We start from the raw sequence: 20,817 nt of genomic DNA, 5'->3' as shown, positions 1-20,817 counted from the left end.
TAGCCTCACTTCGATCTAACTGACCAGCAGCCCTTGATTACAAGAACTCCATATTTTTGACTCTGATCTTTTTCTTTATCTTTAAACCACATGTCACAGTCTTCTTCAGGAGAGTTCTGCATGTCTAACATGTGATCTGTGCTTGTACTTTCAGGTACTACCTGTGTCTCCAGCTGCGGAAGGACATCCTACACGGTCGCCTTCCCTGTTCTTTTGTCACCCTGGCTCTCCTCGGCTCCTACGCCCTGCAGTCAGAGCTTGGCGAGTATGACCCTGAGGTGCATGGCAATGAATATGCTAAGGAGATGAAAATGGCCCAAGGCCAGACAAAGGAGCTAGAGGACAAAATGATGGAGCTGCATCGTACATATAGGTCAGAACATTGTCTTAGTCTACCTGTAGTGGAACAAGTTTTCAGTTCCTCAACTTATTAGCTTAATAAAGTTATCAAAATGTTTTTAAAGGAACAGTTTATGTTTGTGTAAGTCTCTCCCTCTGTGATGTCATGGCAGGTCAATGAGTCCAGCTCAGGCAGACCTGATGTTCCTGGAAAATGCCAAGAAACTCTCCATGTACGGAGTAGATCTCCACCAAGCAAAGGTGAGCTCTGTAAAGAATTAAAACCCACATTGACTGGCATAACCTCTATTATGTCATATATTTTACAACTTTGAGTCCTAACTGTTATCTTTTTTTTTAACCATTCTTTGTAAGCCTTTCCAGTTTTTCAATAGGTTGTATTTAAATTTTTTACTTAAAGTTTCAATACATAGTAAAACCAAATACAGCCACAAAGAAATGCTTCCTATTTGAGGAAATAGTGACAAATGTTCTCACCGGAGTGCCCTGTGTGCCTCGTTCGTCTAGCACACATACAGCATGAGTGTGAGCAGCTCTATAAAAGCAGAAGTTCTGCAGCATTCAGGTGTGTGTTAACACGATGCCAAGGAGGAAAGACATCAGCAGTGATCCCAGAGAAGCAGCTGTTGCTGCCCATCAACCTGGGAAGGGTTAAAGGGCCATTTGCAAACTATCTGGAGTCCATCGTTCTACAGAGAGAAAGATTATTCACAGGTGAAAAACATTCAGGAGAGCTGTCAATCTGCCCAGGAGTGGACGTCCCAGCAAGGTCACCCCAAGGTCAGAAACCCAAGAGCTACATCTCAGAGTTAGCATGTTAAAGGTTAAAGGTCACCCCAAGGTCAGAAACCCAAGAGCTACATCTCAGAGTTAGCATGTTAAAGGTTAAAGGTCAGAAACCCAAGAGCTACATCTCAGAGTTAGCATGTTAAAGGTTAAAGGTCACCCCAAGGTCAGAAACCCAAGAGCTACATCTCAGACTCTGCAGGCCTCAGTTAGCATGTTAAAGGTTAAAGGTCAGAAACCCAAGAGCTACATCTCAGAGTTAGCATGTTAAAGGTTAAAGGTCACCCCAAGGTCAGAAACCCAAGAGCTACATCTCAGACTCTACAGGCCTCAGTTAGCATGTTAAAGGTTAAAGGTCACCCCAAGGTCAGAAACCCAAGAGCTACATCTCAGACTCTGCAGGCCTCAGTTAGCATGTTAAAGGTTAAAGGTCACCCCAAGGTCAAAAACCCAAGAGCTACATCTCAGACTCTGCAGGCCTCAGTTAGCATGTTAAAGGTCACCCCAAGGTCAGAAACCCAAGAGCTACATCTCAGACTCTACAGGCCTCAGTTAGCATGTTAAAGGTTAAAGGTCACCCCAAGGTCAGAAACCCAAGAGCTACATCTCAGACTCTGCAGGCCTCAGTTAGCATGTTAAAGGTTAAAGGTCACTCCAAGGTCAGAAACCCAAGAGCTACATCTCAGACTCTGCAGGCCTCAGTTAGCATGTTAAAGGTTAAAGGTCACCCCAAGGTCAGAAACCCAAGAGCTACATCTCAGACTCTGCAGGCCTCAGTTAGCATGTTAAAGGTTAAAGGTCACCCCAAGGTCAAAAACCCAAGAGCTACATCTCAGACTCTGCAGGCCTCAGTTAGCATGTTAAAGGTTAAAGGTCACCCCAAGGTCAGAAACCCAAGAGCTACATCTCAGACTCTGCAGGCCTCAGATAGCATGTTAAAGGTTAAAGGTCACCCCAAGGTCAGAAACCCAAAAGCTACATCTCAGAGTCTGCAGGCCTCAGTCAGCATGTTAAAGGTTAAAGGTCACCCCAAGGTCAGAAACCCAAGAGCTACATCTCAGACTCTGCGGGCCTCAGTTAGCATGTTAAAGGTTAAAGGTCACCCCAAGGTCAGAAACCCAACAGCTACATCTCAGACTCTTTAGGCCTCAGTTAGCATATTAAAGGTTAAAGGTCACCCCAAGGTCAAAAACCCAAGAGCTACATCTCAGACTCTGCAGGCCTCAGTTAGCATGTTAAAGGTTAAAGGTCACCCCAAGGTCAGAAACCAAAAGAGCTACATCTCAGACTCTGCAGGCCTCAGTTAACATGTTAAAGGTTTAAGGTCACCCCAAGGTCAGAAACCCAAGAGCTACATCTCAGACTCTGCAGGCCTCAGTTAGCATGTTAAAGGTTAAAGGTCACCCCAAGGTCAAAAACCCAAGAGCTGCATCTCAGACTCTTTAGGCCTCAGTTAGCATGTTAAAGGTTAAAGGTCACCCCAAGGTCAGAAACCCAAGAGCTACATCTCAGACTCTGCAGGGCTCAGTTAGCATGTTAAAGGTTAAAGGTCACCCCAAGGTCAGAAACCCAAGAGCTGCATCTCAGACTCTACAGGCCTCAGTTAGCATGTTAAAGGTTAAAGGTCACTCCAAGGTCAAAAACCCAAGAGCTACATCTCAGACTCTTTAGGCCTCAGTTAGCATGTTAAAGGTTAAAGGTCACCCCAAGGTCAGACAGTGCAATACTTAGAGAAACTTTGAAAAACTCAACAGTGAGTCCACCATGAACTCCTCTGGATACCAAAGTGTTCTGCAGTCAGATGTGAGGCCGTCTGTCTGACAGCTAAAGCTGGGCTGAAACTGGCTCATCAGCAGGACAATGATCCCAAACACATCTACAGCTGAATGTGGGAAGAAGAGAAGAATCAAGGTGTTGCAATGGTCCAGTCAGAGGCTACGTTCACACTGTAGGTCTTGCCCAATTCCAATTTTTTGCTTGTTTACATTTTCTTTTTAGTCTATTTCTTGGAATAACGATAATAATAATATTATTGACGATAATTATAATCATAATAAAAAGAAGAAGACCAAGAAAAGGAAGAACCAAAAACTTGTTTACAACTTAATGCTAAAAGATTTCTCAGCTGTTGAGTGAAAACTAAGCAACCCCTCATGCTTAAAAACAGTGGCACAGTGATTACATTTTGCTCAGTGGATCCAATTTTAAAAAATGTATTAGGATGTATTAAGAACAGAGTGTTTGCATCATGAAAGACCATCCATTTTCTATACCCACTTAATCCCATTCAAGGTTGCGTTGCGGGGCTGGAGCCTATCCCAGCTGTCATTGGGCAACCTGTACACCGTGGACAGGTGGCAGGTTCATCGCAGGGCCACACAGAGACAAACAGCCATGCACACTCATACTCACTCTCTCTCCAAAAGTCCATTTAAAATCGCTAATTAACTAACCAGCATGTTTCTGGATGGTGGGAGAAAGCAGGAGTAACATTAGAGAACGCACACAAGCACATGCAAACTCCACACAGCCAGGATCCGAAGCTCTTGCTGTGAGGGGACAGTGCTAAGCGCCCCACCACAATGCAGCCCTCATGCAAGAGGGTTGCCTTAATAAGTCAATCAGTCAGTCATGAAGTTAAATGAAGGGCTGCACAGTGTGGTGGTTAGCACTGTTGCCTCAGCTAGTGGCAGCTCTGGATAGTCTCCAGCATATCTGCGATCCTGAATAACATGCAGCGAGGATGGAAAACTATTGATTTAGAATAAAATGGAATACAAAGAAAGAGAAGAAAAGAAATAGAGTCAAAATAAACAAATGCCTCGATCCGGTCTCAGTACCTGTTGTCATCTGTTCAGGGTCGCTACAGGCTGGATTCTTTCCTCGCTGTGATAGGGTGACAGGAGATTACCTCCTGAGCCAGTCACCCATCACAGGGATGAAAAATGAACAATAAAAATATGACATGAAGTGGGAGTGTTACGTAATGACTCCCAGGGTCATGCAGTGACTGAGAAGCAACAATTCCTCAGATAAAGGTGGGTCTGAATGTAATTCAGCCTTATACTGCTGTATGAGGACGAATGTCAGCAATGTACAGCATTAAGTGATCGCTTTAGGGCCATGAATCTGCTGGGCTGAACAGCAGGAAGACTTATCTTCCATCAGAAATCAGGTCAATCGTTTTGCATAAGAACAGGGTTTTAAGTAAGTAAAGGAGGAACTCTGCTGCCCCCTGTGGATCATTTGGAGCAGTACAAAGTAGCTCCACTTCACATATGAAAAAACATCTGAACATTTGAAAATACATAAACACATAGTAATGTTGTGTGTTTTCACAAAACGCTCAGAAACTAGTAAGTTGGGACCCTGGACCATCTCAGGCATGGAGATCCAAACGTTCTGGAAGTTGCTGATTGATTCTTTGGTCAGTACCAGGTGGTGTTTAATTGTCAACAATATAGCACCAGCCCAAATTAACAGAGCCAAACAAGCAATGTACTACAATTTCTCTCAACAGGCGAAATGGGACAGTCATCACTGGATCCCAAAATAACTGTTAAGATCACAGTCTGCTTTGCTTTGACACCACATATCCTTTTAATGTGTCAGATTTTACATTAGCCAGAATGGGCTGTTCCAGGGATCCATGTATTGCCATTTAGACAATGCAAGATCTCAGATGTGATTTGTCCCTTCTGTTTAGTGAAAACTCTGAGTTGATTAACCTTGAAATGAGAGAAACTGAGTTGATTAACCCTGAAATGAGGGAAACTGAGTTTTCCGTTTCACAAAGGGAGGTAACTCAACCCAGAGAAAGAGGGGTAACTCTAGCCTGTTTCACAGAGAGAGGTAACTTAAGCTCTCGGTCAGTTACCGTAGTAACAGACTCTCTGAACCTAACCAGGTTTTACTCAGTGAACCTGGAGTTTCTCTCTGTCTCCGCCCTCTTTCAGCCATTTGATTTCCTCATTCATTCAGTCAGCAGAGCAAGTTCTTCTACTTCTAGAAGTCCATCAGGCACAGCAGGAGGCGACTGTTTCCACCAACATGTCCTTCTGACAACGATCCCGTGGATGAAGGAGCAGTATTACTGCGCAGAGAATTAAATATTCATCAGGAGATGGTTATCATAGATGTTTTAGCATTTGCAGATAATTATCTTTTTGAGCGGCACTATCAGAATGTGTTGGGACAAAAGAAAAAAAGACATAAAAGACAAATAAATATTTGTATGAATAGGCTTAAAAAAGACATCTGTAGGCCTATTATATTTTATAAAGGCACTTGTGTGTTGGGGGTGGACTCCCTCCAGGGATTCCCTCAGCCACTGGCCCTCCAATATTCTGCTTAGGGCCAGCTCCTCTGCCTCCGTTAGAGGTGGTGGTGCTGGGCACCACCCGTTTTACGGGCATCTGCCTTCTTTCTGTTGGCTCAGTAAAAGTCTGTGTTAGTGTAAATAGGCTTAATTATTTAACAGAACATGATATAGATGAGAAGACATTTATGTGTGTGAAAGCAGCATTATGTTGGGGATAAAACAATCCATTGATGCTGGCTTTTTAAAGTTGTGGTGCTCATGCTAAACTCAAGGTGAACCTACTCAGAGTTGATTAAACTCACTCAAATCAGCGTTTCTGGAACCGAAAACTCAGAGTTTTCGGTCTCAGAGTAGATCAACTCAGAGTTCAGGAACAGACTCAGAGTTTGTTGAACCTGCTTTGTGAAACGGACCCCTGGAAGCTCTACTGGAGCGTGATGGGAAAACACTTTCTGACACTCATAGCTTCCTGAAATGTGCAGATCCTCTCAATCCTTAATGAAAATTTTCTTTTTTCTTCTGGTATCTCTGACAGGATCTGGATGGTGTTGACATCATGCTGGGCGTGTGCTCCAGTGGTCTGATGGTTTACAAAGACAAACTGAGAATCAACCGTTTCCCCTGGCCAAAAGTCCTCAAGGTCTCCTACAAGCGCAGCAGCTTCTTCATCAAAATACGTCCATCTGAGGTGGGCCGCCATGAAGTTTCAACTCTGCACTTATCCTTACCATTACTGACACCATTGTTTACCCTTGTTTTGTGTTTTTATTCCAACAGGTGGAACAGTATGAGAGTGCAATTGGTTTCAAAGTACCCAATTATAAGGCAGCCAAAAAGTTGTGGAAAGTGTGTGTTGAACATCACACCTTCTTCAGGCGGGTTATATCTGTTACTTCTTACAGTATTGTTGAAAAAACTTCAGATTTTGCTCAACACCCTTTTGTCTGGCTCTTGTTTAATTATTGATCTATATCCTTATTCTTTGTGTACAGGCTGACCTCCACTGAGATGGCCACCACCCCCAGGAAGTTCCTGGCCCTGGGCTCTAAGTTCCGTTACAGTGGACGGACTCAGGCTCAATCCAGACAGGCCAGCTCTATGATCGCCAGACCAGCTCCTCTGTTTCAGCGCTCCTCCAGCAAGAGAAACTCCCGTAGCCTGGATGGAGGTACATCACCTGTGTTCACACAAACAAACTGCATCCAGCATGGCTGGGAGGTTTAAAAGAGTTTGGTTTCTTTTGTGTTCTTCAATCATCTGTCTTGTGCCTTTATAGCAGAACAGATATAGTGGAAACATCATCCCAGCATTTCTGCACTCACAGTCTGAGCCCCGCTAAAACACATTCAGCTTTTAGCTGGAACATAGATTTAGTTTTACCACAGCATGGTGTGGTACAGCCAGCTACACACACACACACACACACACACACACACACACACACACACACACACACACACACACACACACACACACAAACACACGCACACACACACACACACACATGCATGCACAAAAAAAAATTTCGGGGGGGGGGTTCTTTTAAACATTGAAGGGTGGGAATTAACCATGCCCACTTTGACTTCATTTTTGACCCCAGAACATCTTGCTGACCAAGTTCACAAAATTTCATACAAACCCCTTCAATTGTTTTTGTGATATAAACTTCACGTCTATCGTAATTCTAGGATTCTACCGTTGCTGATTGCTGGAATCCCTTACGCAAACCACATTCACAGTTTTTGGTTTGCTTGATAGCAACAAAGTAGTTTTAATCTGCATCAGAGTCAGGTGACATCTGTCTAGTTTCTGCCCTCATATCCACAGTTAGCTGATGCTGACTGACCGGTCTGCAACTATTTATTGTTAGAAACTCCTTCTCCTGTTATATTATAAATTCAGAAATGTGGGATTCATTTTAAGCATCCACTGGCCTTATGCAGGCATTTGCCATCATTTTGCATTGGTCTTGCTTAAATTCTAAATTTGAGAAACATTTGTTCAGAATTTTCCATGATTACACTCCAGAGGGCAGGATGAGTGATCATTGGGTCTCATGCAACAACCGTTCGTACGCACAGATTTGTTCTTAAGTCGTCCGTACGAGTGATTTAAGAGAATTTGCGCATTCACCAATCTTTTCGTATTTTACGTTTTCTTTCAGGTACGAACAGAATTTACGAGTGATCCAGACCTGTCGTAGGAGTTTCCTAAAATAGTCTGCTGTTATTCCAATCAAGTTTGCTTGACTAATGGATTGTATATTTAATTACTTTGAAGCAAACATAAATAAATATATACATTATACCCCATAATGATGCTGAAATTATTCTGTTTGACTTAAATGATGCACTAATTGAAGGTTAATCTGACTCTGTATATAACAAGGTCAATGTGAAGTGTAACCAGCGGCTGACTTTCTACTTTTGGATGCCTTAACGCGTCAGGCTCTTGGAAGAGAGCGTGTGCTCCGAGCACAGCCTTATATGGTATTATTTTGGGCGTGGAGTATGCAAATCTACTATCCTCGTGCACTTAAATACGCACAGGTGGCATTCATCATTTACGCAGCTCGTTTACACACTTTTTCCCAAGTTAAGAGCGTTTGTTGAATCTGACGCGGCGTGTTCGTACGAGACCTTCCTACGAAAAAAGTGAGAGAAATTTAGAATAAAAATAGGAAAATGTCCTTGCTCTTCAACTAAAATTAATTCAGTAAACAGACAAAACAACTATTTTTGTCATTGTTGGGCCAGATGCTGGTGCATTAGTGTAATAATATAAGAACGCTTAAACATCAAATTTGTTGTCATAGAGACTTTAAAGTGAAGCCATCTCGTTTTCTCTGCAGCAATTGCATCTACTCCTGACAACAAATCCAGTCGTCCAGTCAGCGCCCCTGTAATGTCACCAGTGTCTCCAGGTGAGGCATCTCCATCGCCGCTGCTATCCACACTGCCTTGCCTTGACCACAATGATGGCTCAACCCCCAGAAACCAACGCTCTAAAGACAGGAAAGTGGAGGTAAAGGCGGAATGTAAGAAGGAACACATCAAGACCCCAAAACCAGGCTCTACTCCAGAAATCAAGGTAGGGTGCTTCAAATGTTTCATTTCTTTTGTTGTTAAGGCTATAGACCATTCTATTTATCATTTAACCTAAACAACCTTAGAGTGACTATATGATCCCAGAGCAGAATAAAGCCTGTTTCATGAGCAAATTTAGAAATGAAGTGTTATAAATGATGTATGTACACTCTTTGGTACAACCCCCCTCCCCCCCAAAGTGGAGTCATCACACGTTCATTTTTATGTTCACTCATCTTTTTTATTTTTTACACAAAACAATTTCATTCCATAGCTGAACATTCTGGCTTTGTAAAACATACCAAAAATATTCAGAATGAAACAGTTCAAATTTTCTGCTTTTTTTTCTCGTTACATTATATGGAGGACAAAAATGTGAAATCACGAAGCAAGAAAATAAGTTGGCACTTAGTTCCAGCCCCTCTGTCTTTAGTGACAGCTTGAATTCTTCATCAGTGAAAAACGACATTCTTCATCTTTCTTGTTCAGCAGCTGACAGATCAGCTCTGCAGGACGGAGCATTTCTTTCAGTTTCCACCATAAATCTGAACTGAGACTGAGATCTGGACTGTTTGCCGGCCATGTCGCTGAGCTGATGTGTCTTTGCTGGAGAAAATTTTGAACCCTCTTTGCTGTGTGGAGAGATGCATCACCGTCCAGAAAAATGAGCTCAGCATCAGCAAAGCTCCTTTTGATTGAAGGAATGTGTCCACCTGTGCATCTCCTGCAGAGGTAATGGCTGCCATCTCCCCATGTCCTTTACCTGCCATCTCCCCTGGTCCTTTACCTGCCATTTCCTCTGGTCTTTTACCTGCCATCTCCTCTGGTCCTTTACCTGCCATCTCCCCATGTCCTTTACCTGCCTTCTCCTCTGGTCTTGTACCTGCCATCTCCTCTGGTCCTTTACCTGCCATCTCCCCATGTCCTTTACCTGCCATCTCCTCTGGTCCTTTACCTGCCATCTCCCCTGGTCCTTTACCTGCCATCTCCCCATGTCCTTTACCTGCCATCTCCCCATGTCCTTTACCTGCCATCTCCTCTGGTCTTTTACCTGCCATCTCCCTATGTCCTTTACCTGCCATCTCCTCTGGTCCTTTACCTGCCATCTCCTCTGGTCCTTTACCTGCCATCTCCTCTTGTCCTTTACCTGCCATCTCCTCTGGTCTTTTACCTGCCATCTCCTCTGGTCCTTTACCTGCCATCTCCTCTGGTCCTTTACCTGCCATCTCCTCTGGTCCTTTACCTGCCATCTCCTCTGGTCTTTTACCTGCCATCTCCTCTGGTCCTTTACCTGCCATCTCCTCTGGTCCTTTACCTGCCATCTCCTCTGGTCCTTTACCTGCCATCTCCCCTGGTCCTTTACCTGCCATCTCCTCTGGTCTTTTACCTTCCATCTCCTCTGGTCCTTTACCTGCCATCTCCCCTGGTCCTTTACCTGCCATCTCCTCTGGTCCTTTACCTGCCATCTCCTCTGGTCCTTTACCTGCCATCTCCCCTGGTCCTTTACCTGCCATCTCCTCTGGTCCTTTACCTGCCATCTCCTCTGGTCCTTTACCTGCCATCTCCCCTGGTCCTTTACCTGCCATCTCCTCTGGTCCTTTACCTGCCATCTCCCCTGGTCCTTTACCTGCCATCTCCCCATGTCCTTTACCTGCCATCTCCCCATGTCCTTTACCTGCCATCTCCCCATGTCCTTTACCTGCCATCTCCCCTGGTCCTTTACCTGCCATCTCCCCATGTCCTTTACCTGCCATCTCCCCTAGTCCTTTACCTGTCATCTCCCCTGGTCCTTTACCTGCCATCTCCCCTGGTCCTTTACCTGTCAGCAGCCCCATATTATCACTGATGGTGGAAATGTGCTGCTTTTCTTCAGCCGGTCATCTTAGGTTCCAGCATCATCTTCTTGTTTAGAGCAGATTTGGGATTCATCTCTGAACATCACTTTCCTCCAACCATCCACAGTCCACCGCTGCTTTGCATTTATTCCTTTTCTATTCTCTGACATCGATTTGAGTTTTCTGTCCTGACTCTTTGACGCCTTCCTTGGTCGAAGCTGTCTGCCTTCCTTTTCCAACCTTCCCATTTGGTTTGTTCTTACTCCAAATTTCAGACAGCTGACGGGGAACATCCAACATCTTCTGCCAAACTCTGAGCTGAATTTCCTTCTTGGAGGAGTTTTAGAATCCCTTCCATTGTTTCCACTGCCAGCTCTCTTGTTGGGGCCATGCTCCCTGCCACTCATTCAGGTGCACCAGCTTGTTAGGCTCTGCAGGAACTCCAACTGCACACTCATTTGCATATTTAGACTTGTGCATATATTGTGTGCAATGATTCCATCATTTTTTCCTCACAGTTGATTTCATATTTTTCCTTCTACTTCATCTAAAAAAACCAAATTCATCAGTAATCAGTTTTCTTTATTCTTTTACAAATTAAAAATGCTAAACAAACATGTGTGGTGATTCCAGAACTGTAATATATTAATGCCATCTGTTAGTAATAGCATTTAAGGAGCATGGTAAGCTACTAATAAATACATATTTGAAGCTTTTGATTCAAAAGATAGAAACATAAAGAACTTGTTGAAATGTAGTATATGCATCAATCTAAATAAGGAGTAATGCTATAACTAGAAAATATGCATGACTGCCATGGGAAGGAAAGGGATGTGGTTATGGCTTCAGAAAGGTTTGGAGCCCTGTTTCTTGCTTGGTATTGACTCTTAATACAAAAGCTTTGTGTATACTACCAGACCGTGGCCAGGAGGGAGCGGAGGCACTCCCCATCTGTGATCAATGGGGAGAGAGAAAGAAAGAGCCAGGTTTGTTTGCCTGATTCACCATCAGAAAAAAACAGGTTCGAAAAGGTTCAATCTGTCCGTACATGAAGAAGTCCTGGGGTGTTCGACAACCCAAGGATATAAAATAACAAGTTAAATGTATGCAAACACAGGTGCAGTATGTAGAAGAGTGAGATCCATACACAGAAACATTTAGATTGATTAAAGTAAGAAAATAAGGACCCGAAACAGAATGTACTGTCTGTTTTCATCCTGCTGTGACCTGCTGTTGGACAGGCTGCCCACATCCATCTCAGTCAGCCATGTTGGAATATCCAATGTGGATGGATAACATGACAGAAACTGGGCCATTAAAGTGGACATGGCATGGTAATTTCCAATTAATCTCGGGTACCTCTGCATTAGCCTCTCATAACTCCAAATAGTACGTAATTATTTCAGAAGGAAGGAGAAGCCTTCTACAAGAAAAAGAAGATTTGGACTGTGTTGTCTCTCTGTTCCCCGCTGAATATATTTCTGTATTCTCCCATGCTAATAGGTGAAGATGTTGGAAGTGTAGTACAATGCCAACTGAGGCAGAAAATATGCTAATGGATCTGAAAAAGGTAAAGATGTTTATACACACCCCTGCTGTTACCTGAAGCTAAGTTGCTAATTGCTTTACATTGTACACAATAGGTGGAGTGTGTTTGGGTTTGGTAAATGCAAAATACGGTTGCTTGTGTGAGTAACTTTGTGTTTCTTAGTGGTTGCAGAAGCAACAAATGGATACTTTAGATTGCTTCATGTACAAATTATGAATGACTTATTCACACAAAGTACAATTAGCCCCCTTGGCCCCCTTTTCACTCAGTGTACCCTGATGTTTGTTCTAAAATATGTTTGCAGACTTAATGCCAACGCAACATGTCCACTCAGCACTTGTGATTCAGTGTTGGAACAGCCTCCACTTTTGGTTTCAGTCTCCGCGCACATACATCTAATACTGGGCCTTCTAAAACTTCTGTCTGTGAGGTGTGGCGAACAAATCCAAACTTTTTCACGACTGTGTTGTTGGCCAGGAAAAACAAAGTGCGTCCACTGAACCATGATGGCTGGGTCTTTAGGGAAGCATCTGAAACAATCAGTTGTGCTCTGAGAAGCCGTAATGGATCACGTGCTCTTTTAAAAACGTATGCTTTTAAAATGCTTGAGGCGGATGATGTTCATCCCCCAGCAGTGCTCTGTCTGGAGAATTTAACCAGACAAGAAAATTCTGAAACTATGAAAAGTGAGACTGAATAGACTGCCAAAAAAATGTTTTTAAAAAGATACTGGATAAAATGACTTCCCCCTGTATGAAGATACAAAAATATGCATTTACCTCTTTATTTTAGCTTTGGGTAACACTTAAGATGCCTTTAAAGCATTAACCTTGCTTACTGGAAACTTTCTCAAGCTGTACAAACGATAAACTTTGCACAGCTTAGCTTAGCAGCTGCTTTCAGTGTGCTCTCCATATAAAGATCCAGGTTCCCTCCCTGTGAAGCCCACCTGATAGCAGTTCTTGTTGCAACAATATTATATCAGAGCAATCCCATTGTTACACCTACCATGTCAAACCCCTGTCATCCAAAAAGAATCGCTTTGGTAATCATGAAACATTAGAAGACTGTGATGATGAACATTGGAGGTGCTTGGCTCGTCTTTCATTTGTAACCCTGTTACATCCTGTTATCATCATTGTTTTTGATAGACGTTAAGGCTAGTTAGCTAGTTAGCTGCTCATAAATAACATGAAATGATTACGACAGGGTTGCCTAATGCGAGCAGCAAAACCTCCAGATTCAAAAACACACCACTATGCACTAAGATGGTATTCATTTCTGTTTACGAAGGAAAGACTCACAGACATGGTGAGCTGTATGGGCTTAAAACTTCTAACTGCTTCTCTTGTTTGACCATTGCCGGAGCGATGCTTTAGATGTAGGAGGCAAGGCAAGGCAAGTTTATTTGTACAGCACAATTCAACTATAAGGCAATTCAAAGTGCTTTACAGAGACATTAAAACAGTAGAAATAAAAAGCATGATTTAAATTTTAAACAAAAAAGAAAGAAATAAGAACAATAGATAAAATCAGAGAAATAAAAAGCATGATTTAAATTTTAAACAAAAAAGAAAGAAATAAGAACAATATAAAATCAGTAGTGGGAGGGGCTTCTTACGTACCAAGATGGCTGACTTGGATGTTGGCTGATTTTGATGGTTCAATTGCAGGTTGCAGCTAGAGGCTACGCTCTGTTTTTGGGTTCAATTCAAAGAAAAACCAAGTAAGACAATATTTAGACTTTTTTTTAAAATTAAAACCGTCTATCTGATATTAAGTGACATCCCCTCGCACCACCAAACAGCTCTGTCTCATTGTGTCATGGACACAATGTCTCTGTGGCTGACCTGTGGATCTTTAAGGTCCTTCATGATCTGAGGTGGGGCCTCCATGAATTGCACTTGTTTTGGTGCATCTCATTGACTTTCAGTCAGATTGGGATCTAGGGACTTAATCATGTTATTAAGCTGTTGCCTTGGAGGATTGTCTTTGGCACATACACATCCACGTGAATCCAAAAACCCAAAGTTTCCCAGGAAAACATTCCATTGTTACCAGATTAATGTTAATGTAAACGCAAAACTTGTTATGGCTGTTTGATCAAAAACAATGATGTACATATCATTTCTAATAAAAATACAGCAAACATATTTGTCCTTCTTTCCCTTTTTCTGCTACAATGTTTGTACACGGTATATTCAAATATAAGATATAAAGTTATTGTTATGGGACACAAAAAGGGGGAAAAAACACTCAAAAAGGGTAAGAAAAAGAAGAAGAAAGATAGAGAAAAGGGAGGCATAAAAACCCTTTCCAATATACATAAAAACTTACTCTGATCTGCCATAACATTATGACCACCTGCCTAATATAGACTATGTTCTCCTCGACCTGCCAAAAAAATCGGACCGGTCAAGGCGTAGTAAAATGACATCTGAAGGTGTCCTGGAGTGTCTTGTACCAGAACTAAGCAAAGGATCCTTTTGGCCCTGTGGGTTGTGGCCCTGCGGGTCGTGTTGCTCACTTTACCTGTCAGTGGTTTTAATGTTATGGCAGATCAGGGAATTTTTGTGTATCAAGAACAAATGGATGTGCTTAGAAGCACATGCCCCACAGTTCCCCCAACATGAGCTGGGATCTGATGGATCCATTCTGGGTACTACTTCTGGTTTTCTGCAAGACCCTCTGATGATTTTCCATTTCAGTTCCCTGAATGTGTTTAAATTTGAATGCTTGAGAGCATGCATCCTTCCTGGTACCCTGTGATATAACCATGTTTGTTACTGCTTCCCATCTCAGTTTTATATATAGTGTCAATATATAAGGTGTTAATTATAAATTTATAGATAAGAATATAGGATATAATTTGCTAAGTATTTTTGTATGCTCTTTCCATTTGTATTTTTTTAGGAGCTTTACTGGATTTATGATGTTTTTCCTCCCATTCTTTCACATTGTCAGAAAATATCTGAACTGTAGATATATGAAGAAATTGGTCGTTTTTTTTAACTGTTGAAACATTTTAAGATTGTCTCCATCAAATACCTGCTGTAAATACACCATTTCTCTATTTGGTATCACACTTGTTAAGTGTAAATATCTACATAAAACACAAATCATGTTAATGGAAAATGACTTTTTGGAACCCCAAAGGATGATTTTATTATTTTCCATATCTTAACAGTGACCTCAGTTCAAGGTGCCAGTTCTTCTCTAGGTGGGCCCAGAAATGGTAGAATTTGCAGGAGGCACTGAGCACGATGTTTTTTTCAACGTGAAGCCAGTGTGTATATGTATTGAACACATAAAAACACAAGTCTCATTTGTTCAGCCCAAAAGAAATGTTTAAAAATCGGGAGTTTATCTTTATCTAAACTGTCAAAACTATTTCATTGTTTGATTTATGTGTTCTTTAGTAAAATGTCTTCAATCTGCTGTTCACTGAAATGAATCGCTACATTTTCCAGTTGCTTTGATGAGTTCAGGAATTAACATTGTAATGTTATACTCCCACCTTTGCTAATTATTTTCATTTTCCTTTATTTGGCCATTTTTAAATGTCCTTCAAAATGGGTAGGATCAACTTATCTACTCTTCCTTTTACACGATTTCCTTCCGATCTCTCAAAAGTTGTCAATTACATATACACAGACACTGGCCACAGAATTCACATTGTGCAAAAATATAAGAGCTCATGGAACGTGACAAAGAACCCATTGATGGTCTGTGGTATGTGCCACAACAAATTCATTGGACACCTCACCCAGATACCTCGAGGACTAAAAAACTCCACTGTCAACAGCCAGTTTTATATGTGAAGAATCAAAGTCATAAATTGTATTAATGACAAACTTTTATGTTACCTAAATCTGTCCTTATCCTTAATAAGCATTACTGTGAACAATGGTTTAATACTGCTGAGGAAGTTCAAAGGAGAGCTGTCCTCTAATGAGGGATTTTATATTTTATTTTGTATCTTGTGTGTTGGAATTTAAGAGTTTCATTGATAGTTGCTTAATGCAGATCAGAAGATCAAAAGAATGGCAAATTATTCATCCCAGTCCTGTTTGTTTGTTAGATTTGACCAAAAACATCCCTTGCAACTTATATATCGGAGGAAGTTTTACGCTTCTTGAAAATCTTTCTTGCATATCATTTTTGTGTTGTGTTGCTGAATTAGAGAACATGTCTTAACATGTCTTTCTTCTGATGTGGAAACAGCACTCTCTTCAGGACAAAAAGGTGGAAATGGTTCGCACGAGGAAGGTTAGAAAGTTTCTGTGCTAGCTTTCTTCCTGATCTCCCATCCCTGCATCATTACCAAATTAAGAAGACTTCATTTTCTTTTTGTGTCCAACAGTATTGTCTTCCATTGCAGAGGAACACAGTGCTTTCATCTTTTGACTGTTTTATAATTTGTGGCTGGCTGTCTCTGAAAACTTGTACACATCATTTCAACTAGAACAGGAGACATCAGTCTATTGATCATATTCTTACTGGGTCACTTTTACTTACCATTACATATACTACTACTACTATGATTATTAATAATAATAAATTCATTCCAAATTTGTATAGAAATAAAATGTATGATTACATATTTAAACAAATGATATACAATTATATATACAGTATATATATATATTACCACTGGTGCCACTACTGCCTTCAATTCCCATCTTTTCTACTTGCCCCTTCAGCCTTTGGTGTTTTTCAAGCTTCTCGTGGGCCTTCTTGATGTTGTCACTTGGAATTTCTACATCTATACTGATTTCCTCTGCAGTTTGTTGACCACCACAATGTCCAGTTTTTTGGCCATCACCTGCTTATCAGTCTGGATCTGGAAGTCCCACAGGATCTTAGGTCTGTCATTCTCCACCACCTTTGGAGGTAGCTCCCACTTTGACTTTGGGACTTCAAACCCATACAGGTACAGCTCAAAAATTTAAATATTATGAAAAAGTTCAATATGTTTCGTCACCCATCTCAATTTTGGGTTTTCATTATCTGTAAGCCATAATCATCAAAATGACAAGAAAAAAGCTTGAAATATTTCACTCTATGTGTAATTAATCTATATTAATATGTGAGTTTCACTTTCTGAAATGAGTGACAAAAAATAAAAAAACTTTTTCCCGATATATTCAAATTTTTTGAGCTGTACCTGTACTTGGCACAGATATTCCTGTACACTATTCCTTCCACGTGGTTATGGCTTTCCATGCATGCCATACCTGTCTGCATCTTACACCCCGCTACTATGTGCTGGGCTGTCTCAGAAGCCTCTTTGCACAGCCTACACCTGGGGTCTTGTCTGTTGTGGTAGACCCTGGCCTCTCTTGCTCTTGTGGTGAGGGCCTGATCTTGAGTTGCCATGATTAGTGCCTTTGTACGGTCTTTCAGACCAGCCTTTTCTATCCACTGATGGACTCCTCGATATCAGCCACTTCTTCAATCTTTCAATGGTACATGCCGTACAGAGGCTTATCCTTCCATGATGATTCCTCCTCTTTCTCCTCCCCTCCCCTGGGTTTCAGCAGTCTGAGACACTCACCACTTTATCACTGGGGGCCATGTATTCTTGGATATTTGTTGTTTCATTCTGGATAGTGGCTCTGACGCTCACTAGCCCCCGGCCTCCCTCTTTCCACTTAGTGTACAATCTCAGGGTGCTGGACTTGGTGCTGGACATGGGGTGAAACCCTCTGTGCGTTGTGAGGAACTTTCTGGTCTTGATATCAGCAGCTTCTATCTACTCCTTTGGCCAGGTTATTATGCCAGAGGGGTATCTGATGACTGAGGGTGTATGTGTTTATGGTTTGGACTTTGTTCTTCTTATTCTCTTTGCAGGTACTTGGTTGTGGCTAACTTCCTTGTTGCCTCCTTATGGTTGTCATTTGCCTGTGGGATCCCAAGGTATTTGTAGCTGTCCTGAACGTCTTCTATGGTGCCCTCTGGTAGTTCAACCCCGTCAGTAATGATCACATTGCCTCTTTTTGATAGAATTTGTCTGCATTTATCCAGTCCGAATGACATCCCGATGTCCTTGCTATATTGCTATATATCCTAGTGATGTGTATCAGTGCTCCACATCAGAACCGGTATCCATAGCCACTCTTGGGATGATGTGGCTGAGGGGATTTAGGTCTATGCAGAACAGAAGTGGGGACAAAGCCAGGTGGTGCACATATTTGTATACTACAGGCCAAAAGTTTGGAAGCAACTTCAAGGTTCTGTTCACAATGCCTTTCTTAAAAACCGTCCTACTGGTTTTTCTATGGATTTTGGGAAGTATTTAGAACGTGATCAGACCTTGCTTTCATTGATATGCACCATTTTAATTAATTTACCTTTATGTATATATTGATGTTACCAGGCCATTGCTGAATAAATGTTAACAAAGGTAGGTTTTAGATTTTGGGTTGAGAAGATTTGCAAGAGTCACAAAACAAATCACAGTTTACATTATTCACTTTAGCTCTTTGGTTTTTGAGAGTTTGCATATAAAAATCCCAATGAATCTCAACTGTGTTCATATCTCAGACAAACTATCACAGAAATAGCTAAAAAGAAACAGCAAACAAGAGCACAGATTTGTACATTGAGGAAAGAAGGATACACTGAAAGAGAAATTGCCAAACACCTAATGGTGTCCAACAAAGAAGTTCACTACACCCTGAAGAAACTAGAAGAAAATGGAAGTCATGATGATAGAAAAGGGTTTGGAAGAAAGAGGGTTACTACAAAAGCAGAGGATAAACATATCACTGTCAACAGTAAGAGAGATAAGCACCACAAATAAAGGAGGAACTCAACATGACAAGGTCAAAACCCATATCTCAAAGAACTATGAAAAGACATTTGAGAAAGGCTGGTCTGAAGGGTTGTGTATCTGCAAGAAATATACCACTTCGTCCACAGAACAAAAATTAGACCTATGATGACTGGAAACAAGTTTTTCTGGATCAACGAAAACAAGTTTGAACTCTTTGGTTCAAATCGCAGTCTAGTCTGCAGACAAACTGGTCTTAAAGCACCATGCGTAACACCCACAATAAAGCATGGAGGTGATAGTGCCATGGTATGGGGATGTGTTGCTGGTGACGGAGTAGGACAGTTGTTTGAAGTAAAGGGTATCATGAAGAAGGAACAGTACCACTCAATCCTCCAGCATAAGTTACATCTGGATAAAGACTTGTGGGTCGAAAGTTTGTTTTGCAGCAAGATAATGACCCTAAGCATTCTTCCAAGCTCTGTCTGGATTATCTAGACAAAAAAGAAGAGGAGGGTGTTCTTTTAAAGATGGTTTGGCCCCCTCAGTCTCCAAACTAGGGCTGTCGTGGTTGAGGAATTCCCCCTGCGGTGAGTCAGGGCGGCTCAATATCGCGATATGCGATATTATTGCACCATCTTTTTTTTTTTTTAATCTATCTATCTATCTATCTAGCAAATTCGTTTGTTAATTACTAAATTACTAAAGTCATTGCAATGTTTCAACTCAACTCAACTTTATTTATAAAGTCCTTTAAAAACAGCCATGGCTCGGGGCGGTCGGTGGCGTAGTGGGTTAAGCAGCCGCCCCATGTACAGAGGCTATAGTCCTCGCTGCAGCTGGCCCCGGTTCGAGTCCCGCACTGAGCGGCCCTTTGCTGCATGTCTCCCCTCTCTCTGCCCCTTGCATTTCTGTCTCTCTCCAACTGTCCTATCATTAAAGGTATAAAAAGCCCCAAAAAATTATTTTAAAAAAACAGCCTTGGCTGAAACAAAGTGCTGTACATGAATAACAAGACACTTATGAAAACCCTCTCCGATGGTTGCGCTTGTTGTGCACGTGTACTTGCGTGCGACTGCGCAGAGCAAGGGGAAATCTCTCCTGGTTGTTGCACCACCATGCCAGGGGGTTTTCATTAGGGTCGATGGGCTCCTCCTGCAGGTAGCGAGTGAGGAAGTGAGTGAGCAAGTGCAGGTCGGTCGGCTCTCTTCGGGACGGTTGCCGACGTGCTTGTCCGTGACTTCAGCAGATCAACCAGATACCGTGTAACAGCGCCTGTTAGGCGTTTATGTCTGTCACTGTCTCTGCTGTACTTGGCGACTCGAGCAAAGGCTTTGTCGACTCCAAGCTGTCGGCTAGCCCCGACATGAGCTGCTCCGCCACTCTGTGTGGCAGGAGGCCACGGCAACCGCGCCTCAATAGCCATGGGTAGCTTGCTAGGTGAGCCCTTAAATTAGTTGTGTTTCCTTGTTTTACTTGAACCATTTTGCCGCAGATTTTACAGATTGCCTCATTTAAATTGGCTGGTTCCCCCTTTTCATTTGTCTGAAAGCCAAAATGCTAGCAAAGGGGCGAAGTAACATCCATCCATCCATCCATTATCTTCCGCTTGTCCGGGGATCGGGTCACGGAGGCAGCAGCTTGAGCAGAGAAACCCTGTCCCCGGCCACTTCCTCCAGCTCTTCTGGGCGGACCCCGAGGCGTTCCCAGGCCAGCCGAGAAACACAGTCTCATCAACGTGTCCTGGGTCTCCCCCGGGGTCTCCTCCCAGTGGGACGAGCCCGGAACACCTCACCAGGGAGGCGTCCAGGAGGCATCCTAACCAGATGCCCGAGCCACCTCATCTGACTCCTCTCGATGCGGAGGAGCAGCGGTTCTACTCCGAGCCCCTCACCCTATCTCTAAGGGAGAGCCCAGACACCCTGCGGAGGAAACTCATTTCGGCCGCTTGTATTCGCGATCTCGTTCTTTCGGTCACTACCCAAAGCTCGTGACCATAGGTGAGGGTAGGAACATAGATTGACTGGTAAATCGAGAGCTTCGCCTTCTGGCTCAGCTCCTTCTTCACCACGACGGGCCGGTGCAGAGCCCGCATCACTGCAGAC

General features: G+C 42.5%; 1 protein-coding gene across 8 annotated transcripts in view; it reads left to right on the top strand.

Moving 5' to 3' along the window:
* epb41a (erythrocyte membrane protein band 4.1a) overlaps nt 1-20,817 on the top strand; it is a 102,187-nt gene that overhangs the window by 38,392 nt on the left and 42,978 nt on the right. For 5 of the 8 annotated variants that reach the window (XM_075449618.1, XM_075449623.1, XM_075449622.1 and 2 more), the window contains exons 7-14: nt 155-373; nt 513-600; nt 6,003-6,155; nt 6,245-6,342; nt 6,460-6,635; nt 8,319-8,557; nt 11,306-11,374; nt 16,162-16,206. In XM_075449618.1, the coding sequence (XP_075305733.1) occupies nt 155-373; nt 513-600; nt 6,003-6,155; nt 6,245-6,342; nt 6,460-6,635; nt 8,319-8,557; nt 11,306-11,374; nt 16,162-16,206 (1,087 nt within the window). The remainder of the gene's footprint in view (nt 1-154; nt 374-512; nt 601-6,002; nt 6,156-6,244; nt 6,343-6,459; nt 6,636-8,318; nt 8,558-11,305; nt 11,375-16,161; nt 16,207-20,817) is intronic. The other 3 variants (XM_075449624.1, XM_075449621.1, XM_075449620.1) reach the window with 2 other exon arrangements.

The sequence above is a fragment of the Odontesthes bonariensis genome, chromosome 18, assembly GCF_027942865.1.
Source record: "Odontesthes bonariensis isolate fOdoBon6 chromosome 18, fOdoBon6.hap1, whole genome shotgun sequence".
Classification (NCBI taxonomy): domain Eukaryota; kingdom Metazoa; phylum Chordata; class Actinopteri; order Atheriniformes; family Atherinopsidae; genus Odontesthes; species Odontesthes bonariensis.
This window is presented reverse-complemented; position numbering and strand designations above follow the sequence as displayed.